This window comes from Acipenser ruthenus, chromosome 16 (genome assembly GCF_902713425.1).
Source record: "Acipenser ruthenus chromosome 16, fAciRut3.2 maternal haplotype, whole genome shotgun sequence".
NCBI lineage: Eukaryota > Metazoa > Chordata > Actinopteri > Acipenseriformes > Acipenseridae > Acipenser > Acipenser ruthenus.
Genome location: NC_081204.1, coordinates 23,404,990 through 23,416,081, shown reverse-complemented (window position 1 = coordinate 23,416,081; position 11,092 = coordinate 23,404,990). Strand labels below are relative to the sequence as shown.

Below are 11,092 nucleotides of genomic sequence, written 5' to 3'. Positions count from 1 at the left end.
TAGGAGCTGGAAAGTCTACATGGTTGCAGGATTTCATTATAATTGGGAAGTTATTAAAAGAAAAAAACAAATGTATGATTTCAAACATAAAAAAATTACTTGCTGACCACACTGCTACAGGTTTGTACTTTTAAAATAAAAATGTGAATACAGTAGCAAAACTGGGACTATTTAACAATTTTACTGTCTTCTGACTGGGACAAAAAATTAAGGCTGAAAACTGGAACAATCCAGTTTTTCCCAGGACATCTGGTAACCCTGCCTTGAACCTCAAAATGTCCATATTTTAACATTAACATCACCCATTTACAGAGGTTTAACAGCAACATTACTGCAATTTGTAAGATTTTGTTTTCCAAAATCAGTATCATTTTGTAGATTCAGTGGTCTGGCAAAAAAATCAGGGTTATGCATTTCTCTCCAAAATGTAACTATCGGCAAGTCACTAAGATAATATTCATACGTTAAAGTCTTACTGCAGAATCTGAGTCATTAATAAATTAAATACATCAATATTTAACTAAAACAGCATATGAAATTACGCTGTTCAACAATACACATTTTCAATTAATATCGGTACATAGTTTATTTATATACCATAACGGTAACTTCTCTAGGTACTGCACTATTGTAATGCTTAACAAACTTTATACGCGAAAAGTGAAAATAAAAAGTGCCACATTTACGGTAGAAGTAAAAGCTGTTTAATGAAAACGCTTAAACTACGCAGACTATACTGTAAATTCCCTTAAAACATGAAAAAAACTTAATCAAAACAACAAACGCAACGTTAGAAAAATAGAACTGACCAATCAGAAAATAGAATGATGTAGTATCTACCAATCATTGTTAAGCAGGTATATTGCATACAGAATCTTGGTAACCAATGCACGACAAGCCTATGACTGGCCAATGAGAAAAAAAGAGTTCTCGGTTTGCTAACCAGTCAGAAGACAGACGAGGTTGGAGGGAGGACGCGCCAATTCTGCGAGTCTCAATCCATCCGGCAAGATGGCTGCCTCGCTTTGTCTAACCGGGTCTGGTTAAATTGCAATTCTGTAGAGAAACAGGTTTTGGTTTCACTGAGATATCAACACTAATGAGAGGCAAAGCGCGCACCTCGTGTTTTCGATCAGCAAGAGATGACTGAAGAGCACAAGAGGTAAAAGTAAACAAAATCACTTCGAGTTTTTTTATTTTTTTTATTTTGTGTACTGGGCCTTTTTTTCTGAGCGATGAAGCCAGAGATTTCGTGTCCGGCATTTTGCATCATGACCCGGTTCTGGTACAAGCATTTATGGTTTTGAAAATGACATTGCATGTCGACTGTGAAAAGAAACAAAACAGACAATGGTTGGGGAAAATATATATGAACCATCCTCCTTTCGAGAGGAGGCTGGACAGTACTAATGGTTCAGCAGAAAAGCAGGCCATTTTGTTTCTCCCACACACCGAATAGGTTTATTTTGGCGATATTGTATCACTGTATATTTGATTCTCACGCAACACATGATTTGAAAGTAAAAAACGCTGTCCACTCGCGTTCCTTGACGCAAGTCATGTGGAAGAACATATGAGGATGCTTTTGTTTATATATTTCAATTACTATGGTCATTTTCGTTAAACAACTTTGCAATATTGCTACGAACCTCTTTTAGCACCTTTCTATATTATGTAGTGTTTATATAAGTTAGGGGCATTGTTCTTTTGTAACAGGAGAGTCGCTTAATAGACAGATATCGGCTGTACCGGTCTGTCTGCAGTGCAAGTGGAATTCACGGTTGCAGATTTATAGTAGGTGTTATTCAGTATTGCAAAAGGAAGGAAATGATATTTTGTGGACAGCAAAGTTCTATTCGTTGTGAAAAAACAAATCTTGTTCTCTTCTTAGACAGGTGACCATCATAATTCAGGATCTGTTCTTGACAGATGTTGAACTTCGCAGCTAAGGTCCTGATAAAGAGTGGAGGCTTAACTTCATTTAGAAAAATAGGTGCATGTCATGTGCTGTCAATTTCTGAGCCGGCTGAACAGAAGTTCTAGATTTGCTCTGCATGCATTCTCATTGTGTATGGAGCATCGGTTTGCTACATTTCTCCGAATTTAACTGTTTTATCTGCTGTGTGGTGCAGGCAGACAAACTGTAACTGTCTATTATACTAAACTATAATAAAACAGTACCACGTACAAATGTAAGTGGTGTCGCAAGATAATATTGCTCCGTTGAAAGGTAAAAACAAATCTAGTATCAAATACAGATGTTTCTTTTGGATGTGTGTGCAAGTCCCCCAGTGGTGCAGTGAACAGTTGCAAAGTTAAACGTTTTTAACTCTCTCTACATATACCGTCCTGTAACTGGGTGGAAAAATGCAGGGAAAAAAACTCTTGTTACAATGAATTCAGCACTGTGTTAAAACATGGCCTGCTACTGAATAGCAGATGTATTTGTTGCAAGTATTATTTTGCTGCAGCCACAGCGTGCTGGTCTGGGGAATATAGTGAAGCATTCTTCTGACAAGCAGGGGTTTTCACTCACTTAGAAGCATAGCCCTTATTTAAGTTGTTCCTTGGAATTAACATTGTAAGATATTGAAAGACTGTCCAACACGATGCTTTATCACCTCCCTGCTACAAAAACATGCTCTACTTTTGTGCTGCACCAGATGTACAGCTGAACAAAGTTGTCTGTTTGATTCTAGTGTACTGGGAAGAAGTATTTATCTATTTGAATATTAACATGTGCACACAGTGCATTAATCACAGTGGAAATATTAATGTACAGCATGGTGGCTCATTTAAGTGACAAATCCTTGAAAAGGAGTAGGGCAAAGTATGTAAGTCGCCCTGGATAAGGGCGTCTGCTAAGAAATAAATAATAATAATAATATGTGCGATCAATGGTGCACAGTGACTGACCTAGTAAAAGCACTGCTGTGTGGAGTGCGGGCTAAGTCTTGCAAGGCTCAAATCCTATTTTTGTTGTGTTGCTAGTCATTGCAGGATGGGTTGATTTGGCCTTCCAGCAGTTTAACGAGGAAATTTGACTGGGGATTTTTTTATCACATTGTGCTGTAGTGACTCCTACTGGTCAGGGGTACAGTGGGTGCATTTACACTTGCAACTCGGACCTGAGCTGGCTTAGGGTCAGTCAAGTTAAGATTCTTATTGTCTGAGCCACACGTTTACACTTGAGCACAGACCTAAGCTGGTTTTGGCCATGTATGCTTGTGCATAGACCCGAACTGTAGTGTGTGCAAAAAATATCCCAGTGCAATTAAGCCCGTCTATGTCTCCAGTACTATATCCCATTTATGTTCAAGGTCATTTTATTTAAGAAGTCAAGACTGTAAATAATATTTTGGTAAGGGATACTCTTTGAGTCACACTTAAATAAATAAATAAATCCATTTACATGCATTGAAGGCCACATAATGCAATTAGGTTTTCAAATAAAGGGTGGAAGGTATTCAAAACACACCAAAATATAGGTAAAAGTAATACAATAAAATACAAGTTGAGCATACATTAATTGCTGTCGTGCAGTTTTTTTTGGACTTCTAACATCTGCTATTTTAATTTCCTTGATTAGTATTGCTAACATTTTTTTTTTACTTGATGGCTCAAGTCCCAGGTTTGTAGTGTGAACAGTGGGACTGGAGTAATATAGCTGGGTTGACACATTAATAAATTCAAAGAGAGTGACCTTTTGAAAGCTGTGTTAACCTACATTGAAGTGTAAACGCACTGCACAAATTAGCATTCAAGCTTTTGGTGCTTTATCAATCAATTAGCTGCCCTGGAAGCTGGTTACAGCTATTAGGGCTAAAAGACAACCCAACCAACTCTGTGTGTGCATGCACTGGTTTTATAGCACCTTGGCCCCACACACCCCTGTTATAGAGATTCAATCAGATCCCAATCAGTTGCTTGAGGTTGTGCTATGTGCAGATGTGCAGATGTGCAGCAAAAACTGAGTATTATTCCAGTAGATTCCCAAAGTTTTATAAGCAGATTATCAGGAACCAAGAATGTTCATAGGTCTGAAATGTCTTTACAGTGACTCTCCAACTTGGACAGAGAAATATCTACTGCCAACTAACGCTAGCATCTCTAATGTTGTCCCTAATGTATTTTTTACTGTAGAATTTAAATTTTGCCAGGTACACATTAAAATTGTGCATATTTGATTAGCCAATTTGCATTTGTCGTGGAAAACTAAGAACATATGCAATAAATGAATATTTTAGAACTTATTCCAAACCGAACATGCTCAAATTCAGTACAAATCAAGTTATATTGACCTATTTAACGTGAATTGATTTGTCGCAAATTATATCAGCTATGCATGATTAAGCAAAAATGATTGCATTATATGGACCTTATCCATAACTTTCATTCACAAAATCTGAATAGAACTATAAGGAATTAGATGCTTCTGTGTGGAGATATGTTTATTTTCATTGAGCAAAGTAGTTTCATTTACTGTGCAAGTATTGCTGTTAGTTTCGTTTGTCTGGTTACTTTGTTGCTGCATTCTATCTAAAATCCTGCCACACATCTTGGTCTCTTTTGAAGCCATGTTGATTTATATCACTGCAAATTCGATAACCAGGAGCTGCAGTTCTATTCAGGCGTGTGGCAATGTGCCCTGCCCTTGTGTGTGTTTCTGTGTTGTATGTTGCGTGTTGTGTGTAAATGTTGGTGTATAGAGATGGCTGCACGGGATATAAATGGGTGTGTGCAGCATGAGTTATTTAAGATGTAATTGTATTTAGGACATCACTTCACGTGCATTTAAAGTAATTAATATGTGAGCACGAGGTTGCACGTAATTAATTCACGTGCTGGGATTCAAGTGAATAATTAATTAGTAATTGAATCCCAGCACAACAGTATATATAGATGCACGTTTGACTCACTCGGGGTTGTGTGTTCGGTGAGTGGAGAACGGGATTGGAGACGGAGGTAATTGTGAAAAATAGAAGCTCACCGTGTTTGTCTGTGTAGTCCGTTTTGTTTGTCTCTTTATTTTGGCGTGAAGTGCCATGTCCTTTGTTTTGTTTGTACAACCTTTTTATTTTCTGTTCTGTTTATTAAATGCTGAGCGAAACCATTCGCTCAGCTCCACCAAACCACACCTCTCTGTCGTTTTATTTCCTGGCTCTGGTCTGACGCCACCCACTCCGGCCGTCTTTGTGACACGTGGTGTCCTGCGTGGGATCTACAGCGCCTCCAGGACTCAGGCCAGAGCGGGAACCGCAGTTTTTTTTTTTTTTTTTTTTTTTAAAAACAAAAGGAAAAGAATTGGGGAGAAGAGGCTGGAGAGGAGCACAGGAGGGCAAAGGGAGAAAGGCAGAAGTAGGGCTGTGGTGTTTCGATTGTGGCCAAACTAGCCACACCACCATACCCTGCTCCGTCCACAGGACCCTTCAGGCAATGGCCCAAAGACTGGGATGGGGGGAGTGGTGCCCTGGCTGTGGGGCATATGGGCACACGTTGGCCCTATGCCCCATGCAGGATGAAGAAGAGGAGCCCTTGCTGCCACGTCCTATGCCTGAATGGGAGGAGCATGAGCGTCCATAGCCCAAGCGGGAGGAGCCCGAGGGTCCACAGCCCGAGCGGGAGGAGCCCGAGGGTCCACAGCCCGAGCGGGAGGAGCCCGAGGGTCCACAGCCCGAGCGGGAGGAGCCCGAGGGTCCACAGCCCGAGCGGGAGGAGCCCGAGGGTCCACAGCCCGAGCGGGAGGAGCCCGAGGGTCCACAGCCCGAGCGGGAGGAGCCCGAGCGTCCACAGCCAAAGAGAGGGGAGTCGGTGCGTCCACAGCTAAAGAGGGGGGAGTCGGTGCATCCACAGCCCGAAGAGAGGGAAGTCGGGGCTTCCACAGCCCTAGGACCCAAGCTGCCAGCAGAGGGAGAATGCCTGCTGTTTCCACCTCCACCAGCAGAGGAAGAATGCCTGCTGTCCCCATGTCCACCAGCAGAGGGAGAATGCCTGCTGTCCCCATCTCCACCAGCAGAGGAAGAATGCCTGCTGGTTTCCCCTTCAGAGGCAGAGCCGCACCGGTCCCCTGCAAGAGAGGCAGAGCCGCACTGGTCCCCTGCAAGAGAGGCAGAGCAGCACCAGTCCCCTGCAAAAGGGGGAGACTACACGCTGCTCCCACCTCCGTCGCCAGGAGACTACACGCTGCTCCCACCTTCGTCGCCAGGAGACTACACGCTGCTCCCACCTTCACCGGCAGGAGCAGAGCAGCCGGAGCTGCCTCTGCCTCCGCCACCTTCACCGGCAGGAGTAGAGCAGCAGGAGCTGCCTCTGCCTCCGCCACCTCCACCGCTTCCATCACTAGGAGCAGAGCAGCAGGAGCTGCCTCTGCCTCCACCACCTCCAGGAGCAGAGGAGCAGGAGCTGCCTCTGCCTCCGCCTCCACCAGGAGCAGAGGAGCAGGAGCTGCCTCTGCCTCCGCCACTGCTAGGAGCAGAACAGCAGGAGCTGTCTCTGCTTCCCGCACCTCCACCGCAGGGAGTACTGTGGCCAGAACCCCACCAAGGGGAGCTGCCGGCCACGAAGAAGGGGGAGGAGGTCTGGAGATCACCAACCCCAGCAGCAGTTTCGCTGCCGGAGCTCATGGGGGAGGTCAGGAGACCTGCTCCCACTGCAGCACTTTCGCTGCTGGAGATCGTGGGGGAGGTCAGGAGACCTGCTCCCACCGCAGCACTTTCACTGCAGGAAGTACTGTGGCCGGAGCCCCACCATGGGGAGCTGCCGGTTACGAAGAAGGGGGAGGTCGGGGGACCACCTGCCCCTGCAGCTTTTCCGCTGCCAGGACTGCCCCAGCTGAAGGAGGAGAACGGGATTGGAGACGGAGGTAATTGTGAAAAATAGAAGCTCACCGTGTTTGTCTGTGTAGTCCGTTTTGTTTGTCTCTTTATTTTGGCGTGAAGTGCTGTGTCCTGTGTTTTGTTTGTACAACCTTTTTATTTTCTGTTCTGTTTATTAAATGCTGAGCGAAACCATTCGCTCAGCTCCACCAAACCACACCTCTGTCGTTTTATTTCCTGGCTCTGGTCTGGCGCCACCCACTCCGGCCGTCTTTGTGACAGGGCGTGATTTGCATGTGACAGTGGGGGTGCCAGTAAAATTAATAAAGTTAAACGTCTCAAGGTATTTTATTCTTTCTGTATTGTCTATTTGTATGATATACTGTATATTGCTGTATGAGTGATGAGCTACTGAGCTTATTTGCCATGCATGTGTGTAATAATGGTACAAATGCAGTTAAGTTTTAAACTTTCAGTTCTGATTTACCGAAAACTGATTGGATGTCACAAACAGCTGAAAGAGTTGGTTTAAAAAAAAAAAAGAGATCATAACTGACTTGCTTAGTTATTCTTGCACAGTTAGAATAGGCGGAGCAATAACCATAACACTATACAGGACGGAAAACTAGGATATCGCCATAACTACTGCCGTTTGAATGCCATTCTGCTGCACTTAGGGAGATCTCTCTTTATTAACATATTTTTTGCTTAAAGAATCAAATGGGGAATGCACTTTGAAGTTTGTAACAAGTTTTTTTAGATTACTCCCCCCCCCCCCCCACCACTGTGCTGGAATCAATGGATAATACATATAAAGATATGGTTTCTACGAAAAGTACCAACCTATTACTATACAATTATAAATACACTCAGATTTCCATAGCAACCTGGTTCCTCCGTTTGGTCAGACCTTACAGACAGCAAGGAGTTATTTTGTGCATTGCAACCAGAGACACGAATGTTCTTAAAATAGAGCCTTTTAATACTTGCAATGAAGACAACCTTGAAGATATGGAAGAAGCACCAAAAACAGTGTTTCCCAACCCTTCTGAAACCCTTGCTCTGACATCGCCTGGTGTACATTGAAGGAGAAAGGGAGGGTTGTTGGTCTGTAGTTTCTGTAACGAGGTTAGATCCCCTTCTGACCACTTCCGAAAGTATTTGCATGGATTAACAGCAGAGTTCCAGGGCTCAGCGGTTTGGGTGTGGCATCAGGCAGCGGGATATGAAAAAATCTCTTTAGTTTTGCTTGAAAAAGATGTAAAAGGCTAAAAGTGACATTCCAGCAAACTATTCTGATATTTACATACAAGGTATTCCAGATGGAAATGTTAAGCTCCATCAATGAATGTTTGCACTGCACAGAAACAAAAATAAGACTGACAGTAACCTACTGGGTTATAGAAATGACAGAACATACAGCAACAACTAGACAGGGAAGAGGTCGTGTAACGGCAAACGCTCAATACAGCATATGCCATTCCACTAAAGGTCTCCACGCACGTGACGCGGTGCGACAAGCAAATGTGTCCTACGTCACCACACCACAACAAAAAAAATAAAACATGCAACGAGCGACAGAAGCAATGCGAAAAAATAGGATTGGGTTCTAAGTTTGCGATTTGTCGCTCTGCAGCTAGGGAACTGGCCAATAAAGCCTTCAGTAAACAGAAGAAAAAAATAATTCTTGTAGTACCAAAACCTGGAGCTGTACAATAAAGGACAAAAATGCTAGACACAGTAATGAGGGAGAACATCTGGCAGTCCATTTCCAGGGAACTGGATATAGCTGGTGTGTAGGATTTGTTTACCTTTCTGAAATAAGCATTCTGAAAAGCTATTATGTATTCTACGTTTTTATTCGCCGACTAACATACCTGTGATTTTTTTCCCAGCTGATGATACAATCGGAGGAGAGTCGCCTATCACATTGTATCAAACAGTAAAAACTAAAATGTATTTGTGTGTTTTTTATTAGTATTTAATTGTAATGTTCTTTTCTTGCTTTTGTTGTTTATCATCTCTGAATGCTTTACATTACATTGATCTGCGTGTGATTTAAATACATAACTTTTACAGTAAAACAAATAAAACAAGATATGGTTTAATTACTAATTATAATTATAATATATATATATTTTGTCCCGCATTATGCCACCCCCATTTATAATGCCACCCTCGCATACCGCCAGCTATTCTCTCCAAACAAATGTCACCAATATAAAAACAGTGCTATTTTTACCCGTTATATCGCCACCCCGCTGTCCGTCATCCACCAACTTCCCAACCCAAGCAGACGTAAATATAAGCATGGTAGTTTCCCTCATTGTAGCGCCAGCGAAATAATGGCCAATTAAAACAACAAAGTTATGCAGTTAACCTTTGACTCGTTCTCCTAATTTGTTGTTACAGTAACTGAACGTTCATACCAATGTCATCAACACTCCCGATCCCAAAGCAAAACAGAAAGTACAAAATGACGAGTTGAGCCTACATTTAACACCTGAGCAAAAGAAAAAAATCTGCATGTATGCATCTGAAAATAAGAAAGCAAGACATCGCAAATGTTTTCTCGCCTAAATGAGGCATACTGTTAATCGAAGGACAATTGGAGACATTGTAATGGATAAAAACAAATGGCTTACCTAGATGGAACGGATCAATTTGTTTAACCTGAAAAAGGCTTGACACAGTCAAAAATAAGTAACTTTTATAAACCACAGTAAATTGTTTCTAAAAAAAAAAGTATGATAAGAGGTTGTTTACGTGTAAGTTTTGCACAGATGAAGGCTGACTTAAACTAAAGCATCAGTTTTGTAAACAGCAGAATAGGTTTTTTTTTTATTTTTATTTTTTTTACTTTTTGTTTAAAACTGCTTAATAAACAATGCTGTTGCGCTTAAATTGCTTTGTGAAATAAATAGATGGCATCGTTCAATGGGGGATAGTATTCAGCAGGCTTACAGTCGTGCCACAAACGTTCAAATGACCAGCAGTAAAAAAAAAAAAAAAAACCATATGCTTTGTTTTTATGGAATTGTTTGGGTAATTTGACACTAAATGAGTGTTTGTTTCTTTATTTATTTAAGTATAAACTGTTCCTCAAAAGTAACCATGTATGCAGGATTTTCATATTCGCTCGTAATTTAAATATTCGTTCAGATATTCGTTAGTTTTCAAACAACTGAAATTCATCTTTAAACACTTCAAATAAAACAAACGCGGAAATGGTGTTATATAACGAAGGGGGAGAAAAACTCACCATTTTGGTTCTCATTTATTACATTCCACATAACAAAGTTGCAACAAAAATATATAATATATACAATCAATATAAAAATCACTACACAACATTTTCAGGAAGTTAAGCACTGTTTAAGCGAGGCATGTCAGAATGACGTGGTTGCCTTATTTGTGTTTCATGAGATTCTGACTCGCTCTAAAGCAGCGCAATGCTTTTTTGACCCAGATGCTTTCCACAGTGATCACTATGTGTGCACGCGCATAGCCTGGTTCGTTTACTTTCTGCTGTCTAAAACTTCTAAATAGAGGCTCGAGCTGCTGTTTTGATCCTGTTTTTTGTTTTGTTTTTTTTCACATCACATGGAGTGCTTTTTCATTTGCCATTTTTGAAACTGTTGCGCAACTTCTGGTGAGGCAGTAGGAATTGCAAGGTATTTGTCATTTGTAGCAAATACGAACATCTGATTTTTGTATCCGAATATGTGTCAAGAATATTTGTTTGAATGTTAGGATATTTGTCCCAGTACTTACCTATCTATCTATCTATCTATCTCGACTTGTTTTGCCTGGCGGAGTGAGAGCGGTGTGGAGTGGTGGTGTGTGCATGAGCGCTGCTGGCAGGTTTGTCGGTCTTTTCCTCTTGTTTGTTTTTATATTGTGTTGCATTTCTTGTTTAAAGTATACTGGTGAACAGTTCTATGTGCTGAGCTGACGCTCTGTCAGCGACAGCGGGCAGGATGGCCGGCACAGGAGGGAGGCCGCCGCCAAACTTTTCGTTTGAAAGGTTAATCCGCCGGCATGGAGTTAAAGTTTCCGCTGAGGGGTTTATCCCTTTGGAGGAATGTGTGCTCGCTATTGGGGAGGTAGTCTGTTGTGAAAACGTAAAATCGGCTTCTCGCATGAGCGGATCGATCGTGTTTTTTTTAGGTACAGTGGAGCTAGTGAATATGGTTGTAGAAAAGGGGATTGTTGTCAATAATACGTTTCTCCCCGTAATTCCTTTAGCTGTCCCTGCTAGGAAAATCACCCTTTCT

At 41.8% G+C, this 11,092-nt stretch overlaps 1 protein-coding gene across 1 annotated transcript in view; it reads left to right on the top strand.

Annotated features, from left to right (window-relative positions):
• The first annotated feature begins 930 nt into the window (after window positions 1-930).
• Window positions 931-11,092, top strand: part of LOC117963419 (transcriptional regulator ATRX-like) — a 70,233-nt gene continuing 60,071 nt past the window's right edge. Inside the window, exon 1 of the mRNA XM_058989086.1 lies at window positions 931-1,162. Within this exon, the coding sequence (XP_058845069.1) occupies window positions 1,143-1,162 (20 nt within the window). The 5' untranslated portion in view covers window positions 931-1,142. The remainder of the gene's footprint in view (window positions 1,163-11,092) is intronic.